The sequence below is a fragment of the Nansenia antarctica genome (genome assembly GCF_963989245.1).
Source record: "Nansenia antarctica genome assembly, chromosome: 13".
NCBI classification, from domain to species: domain Eukaryota; kingdom Metazoa; phylum Chordata; class Actinopteri; order Argentiniformes; family Microstomatidae; genus Nansenia; species Nansenia antarctica.
Genome location: NC_137683.1, coordinates 28141110 through 28163660, shown reverse-complemented (window position 1 = coordinate 28163660; position 22551 = coordinate 28141110). Strand labels below are relative to the sequence as shown.

Here is a 22551-nt window from a genome sequence, read left to right as displayed (position 1 = left end):
CGAGCAAGAAAGGTATCAGAGCAGCTCCTCGAGACAGACCTCCGCGATTGGCTGTCTCCAGAAGCAGAAAGAACTGAATTCTGGGAAACTGAACGTGGCGCTTTGCTCTTTACTTCGTAAAGGGAAAACATGCTCCACGAGCTCGCTCAGTCGACTGTACCTGCAGACAGAGACAGTACTGGGTTAGTCTGCTGTACCTGCAGACAGAGACAGTACTGGGTTAGTCGATCGTACTCACTCTACTGACCTACTCTACTGATTGCTTTGCAACCTATAGTATGCAAAGAACAGTCATATATAGGGCTATTGGGGCATGGAATTGTCTTCCAAGTGGCATAAGGGACATAAAAAGTATAGCAAGCTTCAAATAGAGCTTAAAATCTTACTTACAAGTGAACCAGTGATATTAGTTATGCTTTATTTTCTGTTACCTTGGTGTGTTTTGTTTGAGTGTTTGTGTATTTGTGCATTAATGTTGTTATGCTTCCCTGGTTTATGTGTCTTGACATGTTTTAATGTTGTTATGTTGTAATGTTAACTGTGTTTCAGACAACAGGAAGACTAGCTGTCGTCTTGGCGTCAGCTAATGGGGATCCTTGCTAATAAACAAAATAAGCTGACATGCAGAGAGACAGCCGAGGTTCTGTGGAACACTTACGATGTCTTATTGCCTCTGGTCTGCTCCAGGATCAGCTCTCCTTTAGGGTTCACTGTGAAGATCCGACACACCGGGACGCCCACCTGCTTGTAGGCAAACACATCCTGAAACGAGAGCAACATAACATCTCAGGTTAGCATTCCATCATCATTTTTAATTTAGTGTACAGTTGACTTGCTACAGTCATTAATATCTCTTTCTATACTCAGTAACCTTTATCTCAATCTACCGTATGGAAGGCAAAGCTTTTCAGATCTACTGCCATTTCTCTACATAAGTCATCCAGGGTTGCCAGATGGGATTGACAATTTCCAGCCTAACCACAGTCTAAAAACCGCTAAATCCACCAAAAACCAGCCCAAAACCAAAAATTAGGCAATTAACCCGCCCCATCTGGTAACCCTGAAGTCATCTCTACAGGGATTAGTATAACCTTCTGTTGTAGGGGTCATCATAATCAACATAGCTCCTGTTCCCTCTATGGATTTTTTCAGTTTTTTTAATGAGAGGATTAAAGGAAACGTACGTTGGCTCTGTTCCCGAAGGCTGCGTAGAACGGGAGCGTGTTTGGGTAGAAGAGGTTCTGGATGTCTGTGAGGCATTCGATCTTGAATTTTTCCGGCTTCTTTTCGATGACCTCCCTGAAAGAAAGGGCAAATTGAAAAGGTTTGAAAGGACTTAACGTCTGACCTTAGAGTTAGAGGGTTATCTGGCTTAGGTGGTCCACAACTGGCTCAGTTGGTAGAGCATTGCGCTAACAACGCTTAGGTTGTGATTGATTGATTCTGTGGACAGGTGTCTTTTATACAGGTAACGAGTTGAGATTAGGAATACTTTCTTAAAGTGAGAGGACTAATCTGTGTGCCTCATGGTCACATAACCGGTCTGTGGGAGCCAGAATTCTTGCTGGTTGTTAGAGGGTGAAATACTTATTTTACTCAATAAAACACAAAATGAACCTACCATTAAAACTATAGACTGTTCACTTCTTTGTAAGGGGGTAAACTCACAACATCAGCAGTGGGTGAAATACTTATTTTCCCCACTGTACTGTATACTGAAAATGTATGTATGCACTCACTGCAATGTAAGTCACTTTGGATAAAAGGGTCAGCTAAATGGCATATATTATTATTATATCATAAAAACCTTCCTCTTGGAAGTCCGATGAAGCTGATGAGGAGAGAGGAGTAGTAGTTGTAGTTAGTAGTAGTAGTAGTAGTAGTAGTAGTAGTAGTAGTAGTAGTAGTTGTAGTTAGTAGTAGTAGTAGTAGTAGTAGTTAGTAGTAGTAGTAGTAGTAGTAGTAATAGTAATAGTAATAGTAGTAGTAGTAGTAGTTAGTAGTTAGTAGTAGTAGTAGTAGTAGTAGTAGTAGTAGTCGTAGTCGTAGTAGTAGTAGTAGTAGTTAGTAGTTAGTAGTAGTAGCAGTAGTAGTAATAGTAGTAGTAGTCGTAGTAGTAGTAGTAGTAGTAGTTAGTAGTAGTAGTAGTTAGTAGTAGTAGTAGTAGTTAGTAGTTAGTAGTAGTAGTAGTAGTAGTAGTAGTAGTAGTAGTAGTAGTAGTAGTCGTAGTAGTAGTAGTAGTAGTAGTAGTAGTAGAGTAGTAGTAGTAGTAGTAGTTAGTAGTAGTAGTAGTTAGTAATAGTAGTAGTAGTTAGTAGTTAGTAGTAGTAGTAGTTAGTAGTAGTAGTTAGTAGTAGTAGTCGTATTTGTAGCTGTACCTGTGGAAGGCAGAGAAGAGGCTGCTGGGAGACAGCATCAGGGGTCCCCGGGGGAGGATGGTGCCGCGGTCGTTGACCCAGTGCAGGTACCCCCTGGTCATGTCTGCCATGCCGATGGCCCGCGCAGAGCAGTACAGGAACTTGTAGCCGTTCCTGAAGAGGACGTTACATACTAAAGTAAACGCAAACTCAATTTGGGAGTCAAATTGCACCCATTCACTCTCTCTTCTGTCTGACTGTTGACTTTGAGGCACTGAAGTGGTACTTTCTCAAGTAAAACAAGAATGTACATTTTTTGTCAGGTACTTAGTAGTCTAAGACTTGTCATCTAAGATCAGTCGTCTAAGACTCGACAAAGGCTACTGCCGAAACCGTTGTCCTATTAAACCACATTCTGTTGCATCTGGAACCTGAGTGTGCGGCATCTACTTCCCAGTAAACAAGATGTCCAAAAGACGTCCTCAAGGAAGCCGGAATGTGGGTTCAGATGACATCTTTCTAGGACGTCCTAAAGACGTAATCTGGACGTCCTAGAAAGACGTCATCTGAACCCACATTCCGGCTTCCCTGAGGACGTCTTTTGGACTTCTTGTTTACTGGGTTCTTTTAATAGGGAGTGAACATGAAACACAGGAGGTCCGGGTCAGAGCCTTACTCGTGTACTGAGTGGTACAGCTTGGCGATGCCTTGGTGGGTCCAGTCCTTTCCCAGCTGAGGGAGGATCTGTCCAAAAACATCCGACCTAAGAACATTTGCATTAAAAAAAAAGTTATTAAAGGGTCATCCGTGAAGAAGGTCTATGACTGAAAGCTCGCAATAAACAATGTTTCTTTGCACAGTGTTTGAGTGTGCGGATGCTGTGCGGATTTTGCACCCTATTGATACTCTTCAGTTCCAGCACCTCAGCAAAGTCTGATCACAGATGAGCGGTGGTATTTTCACTATTTTAAAGGGTCATCCATTGCAAACTGTCTGTAAATCACAGTAGAATTACCCAACGAGAGTCCCTAGGGACCTATATTAACCTAAGAGCTGTATGTCCAAACCGATTCATTTATAGGCCTATTAATGGGTTTGGACAGCGTACAATTAACTGATTAGCAGCAGACCTCCTGCTTCAAACAGAAGCTGTTGGATTACACGATCATGAGGCCGGCCTTAATTCTGTTACCAGATGTTCAGTGACCTGAGAGTGACGCACTGGTGAGAACCCTAAGACGGAGGAGACTGACAATGTGAACTCCTCAAAAAAGTCCTCAAAAGTTCGGAACCCACACGTTCAGCTGTGTTGCTCATTCCACGAATGCATGATCCTTACAAGTTGTACCTCGTTGTAAAGGTGACTAATCAGGCTTTCCAACGATATAAAATACAATACCAATTGGTACCATTAAAGGAGAGGAATGATCGACCGAAATAACGTTTCAGAACTTTTTTTGAGGAGTTTAGACAGATAGATAGATAGCAGGAGAATCCACTTTACTTGGTGATGGTGCCATCGATGTCGGAGATGATGACCTTGTCGTCCCAGTTCCACAGGTAGATGGTTCCCTCGCAGCGACACGTGCCTTGGTACTGCGTGGTGATGCTGAAGGTGACGTCGTTAGGCCCCTCCCTCAGCTTCAGACTGGCCTGAGAGAGAGAGAGAGAGAGAGAGAGAGAGAGAGAGAGAGAGAGAGAGAGAGAGAGAGAGAGAGAGAGAGAGTTGAAATTATGTATTGAATAGGATCTGAATCTAGGTCTGTCTGGCAGTGGTTTCATAATTTGCTGACAATTTTCCGACATCCCCCTCTTATTGATGGGAGGGAATCTAAATCGTCTAACTTTTTAATGTGGCTCTTACTATAATAATAATAATAATAATAATAACTTGGATTTATATAGCGCCTTTCATAAAACCCAAGGCCGCTTTACAATTTTAAAGGAAATGGTCAGACAGACAAAACAGAAAACAAACAAAACAAAACAGAAACAGTGACTAGGGGCCAAGTGCCTTGGAGAACAGATGGGTTTTGAGGGCTAGTTTGAAGGAGTCCAGGGTGGGGGGGCGTTGCGGATCACTGAGGGCAGAGAGTTGTAGAGGGTAGGTGCGGCCACGCTAATGCTTACTATCTGGTCTGAGGAGAGGCGGAGGGACTTCCTGTAGGAGTGAGAGTTGGCCGGCGCCGGTCCCTCCGTCTGCACGCGCTCAGTAGAGGCCACGGCCGGCGCCACGGCGTTCAGCTCTTTAGATTCGTCGTCACTGGAGGAGTCTGCTGCCTTCGGCCTGCAGGACAGAGGACAACCTCACATGAACATCCTAGGAACATCTAACTCTTGAGTGTCCGTCCCACGGCTATCAGAACTGCAGAGTTACTCCCCATCTTCCGTCAGAGACTGAAGACCCATCTCTTCAGGTTACACCTTAACTGCTCCTCCTGAGACATCTACTACCCCCCAGCACTGTGTCTCCTGAGACATCTACTACCCCCCAGCACTGTATCTCCTGAGACATCTACTACCCCCCAGCACTGTGTCTCCTGAGACATCTACTACCCCCCAGCACTGTGTCTCCTGAGACATCTACTACCCCCCAGCACTGTGTCTCCTGAGACATCTACTACCCCCCAGCACTGTGTCTCCTGAGACATCTACTACCCCCCAGCACTGTGTCTCCTGAGACACCTGCTTCCCCCTATACTGTGTCTCCTAAGACTTCTACTGCCCCCCTTGTACTGTTTCACCAGTGTCTATATATACCAAAAAAACCTCTTCCTGCTACAACTGGTGAACTGATGATTTACTTGCTTAGTCAAATGTATCGATTGTAAGTTCCTTTGGAATAAGGCATCAGCTAAATGCCAAAAATGTCAAATGTAAATGAGTGAAACAACCTAAGCAGAGATGAGTTATCCTACAAAACACCTGCAGTTTGATATGTGATCACTAGAGGGCAGTATCACAAAATTTTGAATCGTTTCTGGCTTGCTCCTCTCTTTCTAACTAACAGTAGTTGACCAAATGAGACAAAATGCTGATGAGTTCAAACTCCCTTGTGAACGTTTACAGTAGAACTTGTACTCTGAATCACTGTTGTCTGTAAGAAAGAAACAAATCAATGTGTAATTCGTTGAGGTCAAGACGTCGGGTTACATCACTGTGTGACTAATAGTCAGTAGTAGTCAGACAAACGGAGGGCCTCCGATAATTGTGTAACAATGCCAGGGGGGAGGGTGGAGGAGTGTCAGTGTGGTTGTGAGCCAGACAGGGCTGTGGTGCTGTGGTTCTGACTCACTGTGGTGCAGGGCTCTGGTCCTGGGCAGGGCTCTCTCTGTGCTGGGACTCCTGTCTCTCTGACTTGGTCTCTGACTGAAGAGAAGAAAGAGCCCACATGAAGAACCATGAGGAATGAACACAGCATCATGTCAACAACATTGACTTCATATATTGATATGACTATGAATGAATGAATGAATGGACTTTATTGTCATTGCTACAGTACAGGTACCAAACAACGAAATTTAGGAAGGACTAGAGAGCCTTCTCAAAGGCAGCCCCTAGGCTCTGGAGTAGCCTCCCCCTCCCTCCACGTCAGATCTGCCCAGAGCATCGAGGCTTTTAAAACCTTAGCTAAGACGTACCTCTTCTCCCTGGCCTTTGACCTGAGGTGAGCCTGCCTCCCGACAACCAACTGCACTTTTCTGCACCTGTTGTATTCTGTATTGCACCTTGCTTTTGTTTTAGTGTATTTTAATTTGTTGTTTTCTTTGTACTAGTGTTCTATCTGTTAAGCACTTTGGTCTGCTGTTTGTTGTTGTAAATGTGCTATATAAACCTGACTTGACTTGACTTGACTTGACTTGCACTGTGCCCATTATCATACAGGAGAGACAACACACACGGTAATCCTCTTCACTCTGGCAGTGGCCCTGGCACGCTCCCTCCTAGAAGCTGATTTGCTTAGGGCTCATTTACATGGGAAAGCCAAACAAATAGGCTAATGGGTTGGGACATGTCAACATCTATTCATCCCAAATGAACAAAAGAAATGAGGTTGACCGTCTCATGTACCAGCTGCAAGCGATTAAGGAACGTCTAAACTCAGTGCTGGTACCAGAGGAGCTGGGGAGGCTGGTGGAGGGAAAATAATCGGAGGATGGGCTCATTGTGATGCATGGGATGAGGAATGGTCATTAAACACAACACCTTTGCAGTGGAGCAACAGTATACTCCAAGACAAGCGTACAGTACCTGTTTGACACTGCTTTTCCTCCAGAACCACCAGCGTCCAGACTTCTTAGGCATCTTCTCCTTCACCCACTCCTCCTCTGTCGCCTGAGACACACAGACAAATCTACTCAAATCTACAGTAATGTACCATTACAGAGCCATTACAGGATGGAACTCTTTACCCAAGCATGTTAGTAAATTTTTTTTTTTTTTTTACATATGTTAGTAAAACATCAACAATGAACAGTGCACAGAACACCAAAGTGAAATGCCGGCATAATATCATCATACAACAACTAGAGAATGTGACCTACCTTCGGCAAGTTCTTCTGGAAAGCCTGCATACTGAGTATCAATGGTGCTGCCAACGTCCAGTTGTAGTATCTGTAAAAAGAGAACTCTCATCGTTACCAAGGTTACACCATTCTACAAATTATAGTCGTGTGTATTACACTGTAACGGCCTATGAATTATTGAGATAACCAAGTTATGATTTAGTATGATGAATGTTTTGTTTTTTTACTTACCGGTTTGCAATCCTAACCACCAGATTGGGATTGTCGATGATCGCTGGATTTTCGGCAAACTCTGGATATGTGATGATGTGCTCCATGAATCTTTCTGTAATAAAAAAAAAGTTCCATAAAATGTGCATCTTCAAGAGGCATCCTCATCTGTCTGTCTTCATAGCTTGTCTCCTTATCATTATTACAGTACATTCATATGGTTTGTATTGTAGGAAGTGTTCTAAAGCTGTTTCTTCGGGCAGTCATTTCCTGTAGTTCTGTTTTATGTGATATTACTATGTCCTGTAGTTCTGTTTTAAATTGTTTATAACATCTGAGGCCGTATTTCCCTGTGGATTTACCTGCCCAGGGACTGCTGATGTAATTTAGCTATTCAGCTAATACAGGGAGAGTCAATGACTGTCCATTGCCCCTTTTAAAACTAATAAATAAAATAATCAAACTGCAGCCCTTACAGCCCAAAGAGGTACAACACTGACCGCCTCACGTCTCACCTTTGGAGATCTCAGAGTCCTCCCCCACCCCCCCGCAGAGAGACAAGGTGACGTCAGGCAGGTCGCCGGCCGAGTCGGACAGACACTCCGTCCCGCTGTCTGCTGCTGCGCTGCCCACAGACTGGGGGGACTGGGAACCAGAGCGCCGACCCACTTCCACCCAGTGCTTAGGGACCGGCTCTGACTCACTGTGACAGAGGCAGAACCAAGGACACGTTAACACACAGTACTAACACCAGACAGAACCAAGGACACGTTAACACACAGTACTAACACCAGACAGAACCAAGGACACGTTAACACACAGTACTAACACCAGACAGAACCAAGGACACGTTAACCCAGAGTACTAACACCAGGAACCAAGAACTCATTAACCCACAGTATTAACACCCAAGGTCCTAGTTGTTCAAAAACGTTTCATCTGGATCAGAATTGGATCCTGATTCTCTTTTTTGCTATCCAGGATCAGATCTGATCTGGCTGATTTTGAGTTGTGTGTAGGGGAAATCAGCCAGGTCAATCTGATCATTCTTTTTGGGTGAGTGGGGCAGTCCCAGTCATATTTTTCATGTTATTGGACAGATACAGTGAAGACAGACAGGAAAGTAAGGAGAAGAAGGGAGAGAGAGAGAGGGCATGTCAGCAGGGCATGGGGGCCGGATTCGAACCCATGCCGACATGGGCATATGTGTGCAAACTGTAGACCCCGATGCTAGACCACTGGACCACCCCAGGGCACACCAGGATCATTCTGATCCAGATTAAAAGTTTTTGAACAACTGGGCCCAAAGGAGTACATATAATTGCTTATATTGATCAATGAGGGACTGTCCAGAGACCAGAGGTCTGGGGAAGGAGCAAGGTGACTAGGCACATCAGGTGTAAATGATTAGACTTAAATTGACCGGGTGACATCATGGGTACCTCTTAGGAAAGTAGCGGGCAGCAACGTCAGGCTCCAGGACGTTCAGGTCGTCCAGGTAGATGTCCTCAGGGCCCTGGTGTTGACTCCTCTTCCTCACACCTGAGTCACACCGCAGAAAGGCAAGGCAAGTTTATTTGTATCGCACATTTCATACAACAGGGGCAATTCAAAGTGTTTTACATACATTCTTTTAAAACACAGCAAGAGGAGCATAGTAAGAAAGTAAAAATTACAATGAATAAAAGCAAATATAAGAAGTAAATAGATAAAACATTTAATAAGACAATAGTTAATGGATAAAATACATTGATATACGTGTTGTGTTTAATCATAACTGCTGCAAAACATTAAGGCTTAGGCATTTTTAGCTTAGATTTAAATATTGGTTTGGGCCTGTTTGATTTGCAGCGTGACTGAAAGCTGCTGCACCGTGTTTTGTTTTCACTCTCGGAATGATTAGCTGATTAGTCTCAGCTGACCTTAGGGCCCTTGCGGGAAAACATTCGAACACTCCAAAAAAACAATGTTTTGTTTTCACTTCCTTAACTTGAGAAATCTTCGTATTTTCACAATTGAAACATCTCATGCGTATTCAGACCCCGAGTAGAGGAGTAGGAACTTCCCACGCGCCTCACAGAGGAACCCACTTCCTTCCTGCGGGCCTCCGCTGACACAACGCTGCTGTAACGACACTGCCGTCTGTCTGGGTTCATCACCCTCTGCCTGGCCCCTACTCATCAAGTCATTTCCTCTCACTTATACAGCATTCTCTATTTAGGGAACTATAGGGTACTTGGAACAGGGGAAACAGAAAACTCTTTACAAAACCAACATATCGTTAGCCTCATAGCATAATTGCCAAAAGTCATATTTTGGCCAAATTGAGATATCTGCCTAACTCTACTCTCCTAACATTGCTGATTCACTGTGCGTTATTGCCTACTATGCCGTCAGCCTATCAGAATGCTTGTTACATTCCAAAATCACTCTCTGCCCAAGTCATCTCTTTGACATAGGCATTTTTGACACCACATACAAAGATGGCTCGGCTGACCACAAGTGAAGCACGACTTAGGCAATTATGCTACGAGGCTAACGATATTTTGTGAGGCCTCACTTTTCACAAAAGTGTAATGAATGTATTACAGATGACCAATAAGCTATACATATAATACATAGATAAACACTATGGAGGCATTTTATAAGATTGATTAGTTGATTGGCAGTAACCATGGCGACTTACTTCTCCTCCTCTCAGGACAGACAGCCTCCTGGACCCCAGCAGTACAGGCAGCAGAGCCACTGTCCCCCTGGCTGAGGGAGGGGCCGCTGGGGGGGGAGGAGGTCCAGCGGGTCCTCCTCTCAGGTTTCAGGGTGCAGAGGTCCGGCTCAGGGACACACACGGGCCCAGACGTGTGAGGGCTGGGTTCTGGTTTCGCAGGGCAAGGGTCAGGGTCAGGTTCGGGGACACTTTCAGAGTCATTTACGGGGGGATGGGGTTGGGATATAGGGTCCTGTTGTCCCGGGTCAAATTTGGAGCGGCGGAGGTCAGGTTTGGGGGTCCGAGGCTGCGGTTTGACGATGGCGCACACGGGGTCCATGGCACTCTGCGGGTCCCCTGACGCCGCCTCCATGGCCTCGGAGCTGAGGATGACCCGGAAGTGGGTGCTCTCGGACGGGGTGATGGTCACGGTCTTGGGCAGGTCGACCCTGTCCTTCTTACTGACCTGGACCACCAAAAAAGAGACACAGTATGAAATCAATGAACATGAATTTATGAATTTGCCATTCAGCAGAATGAATTTGCCGTTTAGCGGTTTTAATCGAAAGCGACTTACAATTACGAATTACAGGGACATTCCCCCTGGAGTAACTGAGGGCTAAGTGCCTTACTCAAGGGCACACTAGTAGTGGTGTGGTTTCAGGCAGGATTTTAACTCACAACCTTCCGATCACCAGTCCAACTCACTATCCACTAAACCACCACCCCTAAATTATGTCATATTACAAAGTATTTTATAACACCACAGCCCGATAAACATGTGACGAGATGAGATGTTTCCGTCTCTGAGTGTGAGGCAGGGGGGGCGTAGGTCTTACCCTGGTGGACTCTGGGAACTCGCCCCAGGACCACTGCATGTGTGACTCTGCCCTGTGCTCCGCCCTGTGCATGCTCTCTGAGGTCTTCACCATCAGCTCAGAGTCGCTCTTAGGAGACGTGGCCTCCAACAAGGGCCTGCTGTAAGCAAACAGCACAATACAGGAAGTTAATACTTGTTTTCTGGGGACATACAATTACAATTACATACACTTGTATATCTGATCTATTTATAAACAAGAAGAGTTAGTCAGTTCACCATCAACAGCTAAGACTCAGAATCCTGTTATATCTTAATTAATTGAAATAGTACCTCAGGAGAGGGTTACACAAACAAAAGCAGATATCTTAGCTTCTACAAGCTCATTTGAACTGTTCGGAGTAGCCATGATTCATTTTATAGCACACTACATAAAGTGCAAGTGTGTTTTGTTTTGTTAAAACACGAATCTTCAGGATCCAGCTTGTTAGCATCGTTATCGGTGTGTTCGATATTTGAATGAGATGTTAATGACAGAGTGGGTGAACCGTACCTGTCTGAGTTGGACCAGTCTCCGTCAGAGAAAGGGTAGCTGTCCCAGTGGAGGGTAGGCTGCTGCTTCTGGTCCGCTGGGTCTTTTACTGTGGAGAACGAGGACGCCCTGGGGGAGAGAGGACCGCCCAGACACACACAGGGTTAACACTTCTACGGCCTAGTAGAACCCACTGGTGGACACCGGACCAAATCAGATTCAACCAGACCCAACTGGACCTAACCACCCAGTAAACAAAGAGTCCAAAAGACGTCCTCAGCGAAGCCGGAATGTGGGTTCAGATGACATCTTTCTAGGACGTCCAGATGATGTCTTTCTAGGACGTCCTAGAAAGACGTCATCTGAACCCACATTCCGGCTTCCCTGAGGACATCTTTTGGACTCTCCCCCCCCCCCCCACACACCCGTCCATGTACCTGCTGTGTTGTGTGGAGTGCTCCTCATCCGAGCTCAGCTCACAGACCTCCTCGCCACTAGGGGCAGTAGTGGGGGTGTGCTCCTCCTTGCGGGCGTCTGCTTTGTGCTTCCTCCTGCGTCTCTTCTTCTTCTTGCCTGCCGTGGTGGAGGAGCCGGGCGGCGGGGGGGGCTGCTGGGCGGAGGAGGAGGCTGGGTCCTCTGACCCCTGGGGCGGCCTGCCCTCCACACCGGACCCCCCGCCACCTCTGGACTCTCTGGTCCTGAACAGAACCTCCTCCGTGGGGATGGGAGAGGTGACCAGGTGGGCCGGGACAATCTCCTAGGGAACGATGACAAAGAAAGACTTGAGCTACGAAATCATAGTATATAGTATCTATGCTGTCTCAATAAACCAAAGGAAATAGCCATTTTTTGTTAGCAATAAAGATCCTCACATTGTGCTGTTCTGTCTCCTGGACGAAGAAGGCCTCTCCGTTGTCCCCTAGCTTCATGTGAAGCTCCACCGGTTCCCCATTGATCTCTATGTCAATCTGCAGGGTCAAGGGACACATTAATACATAGAGAAACTCTGGACTACTAACTGAAGGTTTTAAAAACGTCTGTCAAACAGAGTAGGACAACTCCCTCCAAACGTTAAGAGTAGCCTTCATGTTAATATATATATACTGTATGACCAGGAATGTCATACTAGCACGCTTTACGCAACACTATGATTCATGTGTGAAAACCGGGCCAGAGGACTAGCTGTAGAATTAGCTAGAGGTATTAGCTATTGTTAATCCCTATGGTACACAACATACAGTACATACTGTAGAGGTAATTAGGGTAGCCTTGCTTAAAGCTACCTCCTCCTCCTCCTCCCACCCTCTCTGTCTTAGCTCTCTTTTATGCATCAAAAGAACGCCTTTGTGAAAGTGAAACCTAAACGATGTTCTGTTACAAAATTGACAGCGACCGCAATGAGCCAAGGACGACAACATGACCCACTTAGCCTGCGGATATACTCCGCGGTACAGAAGAAAAAAGAGAAGAAAGAGAAGAAAGAGAAAAGAACATCAGGTTTCAGTCAATGTTCTCACACTCCCAGCCCCCCAGTCACTGTTCTGTTCTCACCCTGCCTCATTGTACTGCATCAGCACAGAGAAAAATCTGTTTACTCACTAAATGTCTAACAACTACCAGGCGGGTGACATAACCTGAACTGAATAGCCGCCTAGCCGCTTGTCATTGAGGGTCGTGTGTGTATGTGACTGTCACATGCAGCGCCTATAGAAAGTCTACACTACCTGCCCCCTTTCACAATGTTCACCTTTTTTTTGCCACAGAGCCGTGGAATCGAGATACATTCAATTCGTATTTAGTTCCCCACTGATCTAAAACTGCCTACTGGACACTTTCAAAGTGAAAGATTTTTGAAAGTGAAAGATTGACTGAGGTTAACTTCTTAAAAAGGATGTTTGCAAAGGTTGACACCCAGTTTGCGAGAGACAAACTTAATCAACAGAATACGTCATTGATTCCTGTTCAAATGAGGGACCCTTGCAAACAAGGTTATACAATCAAAACAAGTATAACTATCAAATAACTATCATTATATATTGCTAGCCTCATAGCACAATTGCCTAAGTAATGCTTCACTTGTGGTCAGCCGAGCCAATGCCTATGTCAAAGAGATGACTTGGGCAGATAGTGATTTTGGAATGTAACAAGCATTCTGATAGGCTGATGTCATAGAGGCAATAACGCACAGTGAATCAGCAGTGTTAGGAGAGTAGAGTTAGATAGAGGCAGATTTGTCCAAAATATGACTTGGGCAATTATGCTATGAGGCTAACGATATTCATTTGGTCATGTTAGACTCTGCCACAGATGGGATGAGAGAGATTGTATTCTTTCCCTCCGTGTGCAGTTGGTTTATCGAAGGGTCTCATAAAGATTAGCCTCCCAACCCTGACTGATGTAAGGCCAAGCACCCCCAGCCTACAACTTACTACTTCTGTTGCCATAGTGACCAGGCAGCATGCCCCCCCACCCTCCCTCCCTCCATCCCTCCCCCCAGACCTTCACTTTCTTTCTTTCACGTTCTTAAAGAGGATTTCTTTAAACCTGTATCTGTGTCAGCGACACCTACGTTAAGCCAACATGAAACCAGCCAATCAGTAACAGGCTCGGGAGAGAGAGAGAGAGAGAGAGAGAGAGAGAGAGAGAGAGAGAGAGAGAGAGAGAGAGTTCAAAGACATGAAACCCCTGCGATTAACGTCATTGAGAAGTCGAACAAAAGGCCACTCTTATGCATAACTTATCTTTAGAAGAACCCTCTCCCAGCTTCCCGCTATAAGTGCCTATCCCCTCTCGTCCCTAACCCCCCCCCCTTTCTGTCTCCAGGCAACCGCCCCCCCCTCCCCCCCGCCCGCTTATCTTTAGAACTCTCTTCCAGCTCTTCTCGCTATAAGTGCCTATCCCCTCTCGCCCCTAACCCCCCCCCCCCTTTCTGTCTCCAGGCAACCGCCCCGCCCCTTATCTTTAGAACCCACCTCCAGCTTCCCGCTATAAGTGACCCATCCCCTCTCGTCCTTAACCCTCCCCTTTCTGTCTCCAGGGCAACCGTCCCCCCCCGCCCCAACATCGCCCCCTACTCACCACCTTCTCCTTGGAGCGCAGCACCCCCAGTTTCCCGAAGCGCACGTGGAAGGGGGAGCACTGGAAGGTTCCGTCCGGCTGCCTGACCACCACCACGTCTATGCAGCCTGACAGCGTGGCCTGGTTGATGCCCTTGTACAGCTCCTTCACCGTCACCAGCACCTGCCCCGCCAGCTGGCCCACGTAGTTCATAGTGTCCACCTGCACACACACACCACCCAAACACACAACGTTACAGTGGCTGCGTTCGTAAATTCGTGACGTTAGAATTCGTTAGAATGGAAGGTTCTATCTCCATTTTTGGTCAAAATTAATGCCTGTGTATTAAATTAATGCAGTGTATTAATGCCTGTGTGGTGTTATTTTTAAAATGTTGACATTTTTGAGTTAGTAATTAATAAAATACAAAGGTTCCATCTCACAAAACATAATGGAATGTAAAAACTTTGACGCTCGATATCTCTGACCTACCCTAAACACTAGACAAGAAGCCAAGACACTTTCACCACTGCACAATACTGAAGAAACACAACATTCTAAGCTGGGACAATCTGAAAACCTACACAAACCTCTGCCTTGTCTATAAAACCATCCACAATTTAGCCCCACCACCACTTAACACCTTCATCTCACGACCAGGAAGTACAGCACGCACCACAAGGGGTGTCACCAGAGGGGACTGCACCATCCCATTTAGGAGGAGTGCCTTTAGTCAGTCTGCCTGGTCAGTTAGAGGGTCACATGAATGGAACCTGATTCCAGGGCACCTCAAAGAATTAGGCACCTTTAAATCATTTAGAAAGCACCTAAAACAGTGGATGATCAACACACACACCTGCCAACATTGAAATGTCCTGTCCTATACCTGTATGTCATGTGTACCGCCTAACATGTCTTACCTGTACAGTCTGTGTGCTTGTTTTTAGTCTGCTTACCGTGCGTATATGTTGCTTGCTTTTAGTCTGCTTACCGAATATGTACCCTCCTTTTAACCGCCTATGATTAATGTATGCTCTTTTAACCCCCTATGTTATGCCCTTAAGCTAAATGCTTGTCCTGTCTACTTTTTTGTGCCTAGGTCTACCTATATTTTATCTTCTAAATGTACTTTTTTCCTCCAGGGAGCCGTATAAAACATCATGGCATAGGGACTGCGGATGAAAACTAGCTTTCGGGCTAACTCTGGCGTATTTACAATTTATTTTTGTTTTATTAATAATATTTTATTTTTTTTAAAAGATAGAACCTTATAATTCTAAGCTCACGAATTCACCTCTAAGAGCAGCAAAATGATAAGGATATGACTATATCCCTGTCACCAGCACCTGGCCCGCCAGCTGTCCTACGTAGTTCCTAGTGTCCACCTGCAGACCCGACCCAAACACAGTGTGAGAGTGTACATCCATCTCCCCTAGAGTAAAAAGGCTGTACATAATCTAGTTGTCACCAATGTTTAGGAATATTAAAGGTTAATTATCCACCTGTCTCTTCCACCTGTCTCTTCCACCTGTCTCCCCCACCCCCGCAGTCTCTGAGTGGGGTTGCACTAGACTGAACCTGACTATTTTTGAACAGGCTACTCTCAGACAGGCTAATAGAATTCTCATGAATCCCTCTCATGTCCTACATGCAGAGTTCGAACTACTGCCCTCTGGGAGGAGGTTCAGAGTCCCCCGCTCTAGATTAAACAGATTTAAAAATTATTTTATTCCGGTTTCTGTTAAACTTTTAAACTGCACCAGATGAATGTGAACATATCTTGCTTATCGTTTTATTTCCACTCTTGTCTTAAACAGGGCTGCCTTCTGTTTGTGTTTTATCATTCTGTATTGTCTGTTGCTCTTTGTTGGCTGCTGTGGGGTGTAAGCCCAATACACATTTTCCAGGGATGGGACAATAAAGTGACTTTTGACTTTTTGACTTTGGACCTCTGACATTGCACTTACCCGTTGCTTGCACTATATTGTTATTATCAGGGTTCCCACACCTTCTGAAACATCAAATTCAAGCACCTTTCAAGGACTTTCAAGACTCAATTCCCTCAAATTCAAGGACCCAACACGGCATAGTTTGAGACAGATCTAGATGAGAATTTAGATAATAGGAACTATCCGCTCACAGACAATAATTAAAAAGAGAGGCTTTTGAATGTAGAGGCTTGAACACTAGATGGTCTCTTGCCTTCTCTACCACAGCACAGCAAAACAATATATCGTGAAGTATGTGTAAAGTTAAGCAATACAGAGATTTACTAGTTGACGAGCTAAGTAAAACATTTTTTAATATATATATTCTTTTTTAGAGAGAGAGGAGCACTTTCACTGACCCATGTCTATTTTCAAAAACTTTTAAGATCTTGATTTTTTTTCCTCAAATTCACAAACTTGCAAGGATTTCAAGGACCCGTGGGAACCCTGCGCCCCCCCGCCCCCCGTCTCTGAGTGGGGTTGCACTGGGCTGAACCTCTGACATTGCACTTACCCGTCGCTGCACTATATTGTTTGCACTTGTCTCTTATTGTATATTTGTGAGAAGAAAAAAAGAACTAGCACGCACACACCAATGCCACAACAAGTTCCTACTATGTGTTTCAACATAAATGGCAATAAATGTTATCTGAACCTGAATCTGAATCTGGATATCCAATAAAGTAGAATGATCTCCCTCAGCAGTAGCTAGCTAGCGTGTTCTGTGATGTCACTGTTGTTATTAGGACACGGAGGTGTCACCCAAGTGTCCTTGTTGTAGTGAAGACTACAGCGCTACAGCAACGTGTCACACAGTGTCACACAGCGCCCTAAACGCGTGTCCCACTTTCCTAAAAAAAGACTGTCCTGGCTGGAAGGCTGAACGGCATCACAACACTACCAGAGCTGAGAGTCTCTGTGGGAGAGCTGCCTGCAGAGCCCACACAGTCACACCAGCCAGGGTGTTTGGAGCTCAGCCCTGCTAGGACCCCATTAGTAATAATAATAATAATAATAATAATAATAATAATAATAATAATAATAATAATACAAATTGTAATGCACTTTGTAATGCACTTTACATATAGAAATCTCAGTTTAAAGTGAAATCTCAGTTTAAAGTGAAATCTCAGTTTAAAGTTCTAAAGTGCTACAGATTAAAAACAAGAAAGTGCTAAGAATGAAAAAAAGTAGAATAAAAGGCTCTATTAAAAAGGTAGGTTTTAAGGCCTCGTTTAAAAGCATCCACAGACTGTGGTGCCCTTAGGTGGTCAGGGAGAGCATTCCACAGTCACTATCTAGTCACTATCTACGTATCTCAATGGAGAGTAGAGATAGGCACTTAGAGTCCTTTGTGGATGCATTAGTTCCCTGAAAAATCTGTAATAGCTAACAACTGATTGCAGAGAGGATAAGGGATTAACAGCAAGTAATAATGTTGTCACTAAAAGCAACGGGCTACCAGTTTGTAATCATTGATTCCGATTACGTAATGCTGTACATTCCATACTGAGAGATCTGATGGTGAGAAATGACAACCTCATTGGCATGCACTGGTGCTACACTGGCTCCTTGCTGGTGGAATGAGCTTCCCACGGCTGTCAGAACTGCAGAGTCACTACCCATCTTTCACCCGGAGACTGAAGACCCATCTCTTCAGGCTACACTTAACTGCTCCTCCTGAGACATCTACTACCCCCCAGCACTGTGTCTCCTGAGACATCTACTACCCCCCAGCACTGTGTCTCCTGAGACATCTACTACCCCCCCAGCACTGTGTCTCCTGAGACATCTACTACCCCCCAGCACTGTGTCTCCTGAGACACCTACTACCCCCCAGCACTGTGTCTTCTGAGACATCTACTACCCCCCAGCACTGTGTCTTCTGAGACATCTACTACCCCCCAGCACTGTGTCTCCTGAGACATCTACTACCCCCCAGCACTGTGTCTTCTGAGACATCTATTACCCCCCAGCACTGCGTCTCCTGAGACACCTGCTTTTCCCCTTTACTGTGTCTCCTAAGACTTCTACTGCCCCACTTTTCACGTTTCTCCAGTGTCTATATATATATTATTTTTTTATTAAAACTTCTATCACGATGACTGCCAATGACCCCCTGGCCTGAGCTAGATTACTCTTCCTGCTACAACTGGTGGATTGATGATTCACTTGCATAGTCAAATGTATCGATTGTAAGTCGCTTTGGAATAAGGCGTTTGCTAAATGCCAAAAATGTAAATGTAAATGGTCTCATTGGCATGCTGGCGGGCTCCTACACACACATACAGATCACACACCTGCGCCGCTCCGGCCTCCTGACAGAATCAGCTGTTGTTTCAAAGTCGGTTGTGCTTCTGACTTGACTAAATCCACTCGCTAAACTGTGTCTGTTCTGATTCGGTTTAGCAGTTTCCGTATAGCTTCTATTCAGGCCACAAATAATGCAAATTAGTTTCACTGGATAAATGTTATCGATACACACTGCGCTTCCCACTAAGCGCAAGTGTTTCTTTTATTTGTATCATCAAATGCCCATCTCTAATGGAGAGGAAACTGATGTTCCTACTGCAGGGCTGACTGTGCCTGTGTGTGAAGCTGATCTCTCATCTTTAATTCAGGTGTATGGTGTCAGCTACCCAGTACCCACCCACCCTCGCTTTCCTGTGGGCAAGACATGAAAGAAGTCCCTCCATAGGACCAGTATGCAAATGCTGTATGCGGCTGTCTTTGTACTCAGACATAGGCCTACAGTGTTTCAGCTAGCAGGCCGGAGTCTTCTAAGTCCACTACAGCCTATTAGCCAATCAAACACAGAGGTAAACAAACGACAGCTTGAGAGAGTGTTTGTGTAATGTACCACAGGAACAAGTAGGCCTAACTCCTCACATCAACACAAAACAAGGCTGTTACTATGGGCATTTAGTGGCTAAACGACATGTCTTTTTTTCTCTTCATATCTAAGTGAAAAGAAGTAAACCTACTAGCAAGCAGATTTAAAGCTTTCAATTCTTGTTTTTTTTAATGTTTCCCCTTTCTTCCTGGCAGAACACCTCAGAATTATTCTTTCCACCGGAGTCATACTTTAGAAGGCATGGAGTTACTTCAGAAGGCATGGAGTTACTTCAGAAGGCATGGAGTTACTTCAGAATATATAGTTCAACCCTGGAATTATATTCACCTGACAGGCATGCAGAAAGGTGTCACATTTAACTTCGTAGCATGTAGTGTTCTGGTTTGTTTTCAATCATTTGGAGATTAATTTGTAACAGACATTTAAACCAGGGGTGCCCATATTTTTGCACCCCACTGTCCATTCAGAGAGGGAGTGTTGGGGCGTGGTGTGTAGTGGACTCAACAAAATCACTTGAACCAGGTTTGGAGGGACAACATCTGAACGCGTGAAGCAACAATATTTTAGATTCACAGCAGGGTTTGCATGTATAGTACGATGATGTTAACTAATGATGAACAATGCCGTAGTAGCTACCTTAATTGTACACAGCTTACTACTATCCTCTCCTGTACATACCTCTAACTACCGTATACTTGCCATACTGTACCTATCACTATCACTATCATGTTTTACACTTCTGGTTAGATGCTCAACTGCATTTTGTTGTCTGGTACTCCAATAAAGTTGGATCTAATCTAATCTAATCTAATCTAATTCAACAGTAATTACCTTTGAACCTCAGTTCTTCCCATGGGAACAGAGCCAAATGCAGATCTAGAAATGGCCGAGGTTCAAGATGCACATAAACACGTGAGCGGGGAAAGTTTCTCCGTCAGCACATTGAAGAGAATCGAGTCACAGTTTTTAATGCTGTATGTAATCAAAGCACTTTGAATTGCCCCTGTTGTATGACATGTGCTGTACAAATAAACGTGCCTAGCCTTGCCTTGCCTTGCCACTGTCTACACTGAGAGAGAGATAAAGAGTCAAGGGCCTCGTTCTGTCACTTCATTAAACAAAGATGAGGTCTAATACTCTGTGCCCTGTCTTTGTCACACCCTCGAGGCTTCCTATTACAAAGCCCTTCGGAGTCAGACACGACGACACCGAGAGCTGCAGCCTCATATGTCTAACGTCTAAATATGGACATCCTGTTTAGTATGACCATCAACATCTGCCAACACTGAAGCTCCTCCCCCTCCTCCTCCTCCTCCTCCTCCTCGTGCTGGCTCTGTAGGGCCAGACCAGACACAGCAGCAAGGCCGTGTCTCAGACCTCAACAGCATGTAATAAGAGCTGGCCATGACTCACTGACTCACAGAGGTAACAGCCTGCTACTTTTCATGGCTGTGGTTAGGTCAGACATGGTCTGACTCTCAGATAGTTAGGTTGAGTTGGTTCACGAGTTCATGAATTTACATTTGAAAAATGACCTCCTCCACCTCTGACAGAGCGATAAGCACAGGGTGGCTGATAGGGACGTATGCCTAATGCCAATAGCTGATAATACGTATATATCTACGGTAGTTTAAGGTTGTATTAGCCTACTTATACACTCTCTGAGTCTTATCATCCAACCATAAACATGGTGCACAGGTCAAATGTATCATCACATGGTTGTGTTTTCAAAGCTTAAGTTTCCTACTGGGCAGTATTGGTGTGTGATGAGAAAGCTGACTGGTCTGGTACAGAAGGAAATGTTTAGCCGACAATTGTTTCTATTTCTATCCTGTAGAGAAAACTACAAAATCCTCAGGGTTGAGGATTTACTGTGGATCTACTGTGGATCTACTGTGGATCTACTGTGGATCTACTGTGTCCCTAAAAACTTCTATTGCCCCCCTTGTACTGTTTCTCTGTTTCTCCAGTGTAAAAAACAAACAAACTAGGCTTTAGAAGAAGGTGATAGGAGAAGGTTTTTCCTTCTATCAATGGCCCCCCGGGCCTGAGCTGGATTACTCTTCCTGCTACGAATGGTGGACTGATGATTCACACGCTTAGTATTCAAATGTATTGATTGTAAGTCGCTTTGGAATAAGGCGTCTGCTAAATGCCAAAAATGTAAATGTAAATGTAAATGTAAGAGTTTTAGGGGGCGACCGACCCCCTTTGCACAATTTGCCATCTGTCTGTACAGTAGCTCTGTGCTGTGATTACCTGATGGTACTTTTGTTGTGGTAACAACAGCCTCAGCACATTATTTGGTTGTATCTGCTGCCCCGTACAGTTTGGAGGACAAAGGGCTTAGCAGCCACCCTCGTGGGCCGCAGGGCACCGCTCACTGCAGAGGCACGACCGTGGGTTATAAACAGAACCACCCTACCATTGAGTTCACTAATAAAAACAGCCAACAGGAACAGTGCCACTTAAAAAGGCCTCCATTGTTTGGGTGGATTTTGCTGATCTTGATGCTTTTGTTTGGGGGGGGGCCATTCATGTTGTTTCATTGTAGCCGTGAGTGGACTGATGTTGTTGAAACAAATGGATGCGGTGGAACACAATGAAATGGTGCCACATCAAGTATGATGAAGGCCTTTTATGAGGTGGGTGGACACACAAACACTCACACACACACTCACACACACACACACACACACACATATACACACGTGTGCGTGCGTGCACACACAGACACACACAGACACACACACACACACACACACACACACTAACTGAAGAGTGATCGCCACGCTATAGCTCAAAAGCATTTAGAAATGATTCGTTTATTTCATTGGAAAATGTGCTTCAACTGCCCTCCTTTCTACACCTCAAATGTAGGGCATGGAATGCAGCAAAACATCTTTCATAAACTCTACTATAAGAATGTTTAAGCACCTTATGGTCGCTAGGACAGCTCCTTCTGAACTTCTGAGCTGCATACCAGTTCACCAGACTTTGAACCCTAACTAAATCTCAGAGACAGAATCTAATTTCAAATGAGGGGGGGAAATGGTCCATTTGTTAGACAACTATTCTGAGCAAAGCAACAGCATGGCTTTAAACCATGACAACCCTGAAGTAAGTCAGTCTGATACAAACAAATAAGATCCTTGTAGAGAATATATTATGAACAGCTCACAAACAAAAAGAAACACTGCAAATATGACTTTGGTTGGTTACAGTACCGCAAACAGTACCACAAACAGTACCTCAAACAGTACCACAAAGCCTGTTGAGGGAGACCTTAAAGCCCTAACAGTACAGTACACACAGCCCGTTGAGACCCTAAAGCCCGGCAGACCCTAAAGCCCAACTCACCAGAGTCCAGGAGGACTTGAGGTGCGACTGCTGGTCTTCCACTGTACCTCCGGGACCACGGCACCTCACCGGCAGGTCCATCTCATCCTGGGACCCCCTGGGACCCCTGACCAGGACTACACTAGTCTGAGCCCTGCTGCTGTGCT

The 22551-nt window shown here is 45.0% G+C and overlaps 2 protein-coding genes across 2 annotated transcripts in view; both read right to left on the bottom strand.

Moving 5' to 3' along the window:
• chmp5b (charged multivesicular body protein 5b) overlaps window positions 1-22551 on the bottom strand; it is a 495962-nt gene that overhangs the window by 328205 nt on the left and 145206 nt on the right. The gene's annotated exons all lie outside the window — the stretch shown is intronic.
• Window positions 16-22486, bottom strand: LOC308169485 (phosphatidate phosphatase LPIN2-like; the record flags this gene model as incomplete). The annotated part of the gene is made up of 20 exons (XM_080544167.1): window positions 16-160; window positions 659-762; window positions 1185-1299; window positions 2379-2531; window positions 3034-3120; window positions 3862-4010; window positions 4488-4644; window positions 5653-5726; window positions 6609-6692; window positions 6902-6971; window positions 7115-7208; window positions 7609-7796; window positions 8536-8635; window positions 9780-10263; window positions 10637-10775; window positions 11168-11275; window positions 11584-11903; window positions 12019-12114; window positions 14225-14425; window positions 22406-22486. The coding sequence occupies 20 exons, from the start codon at window positions 22484-22486 to the stop codon at window positions 16-18; spliced, it is 2949 nt and encodes a 982-aa protein (XP_080400293.1).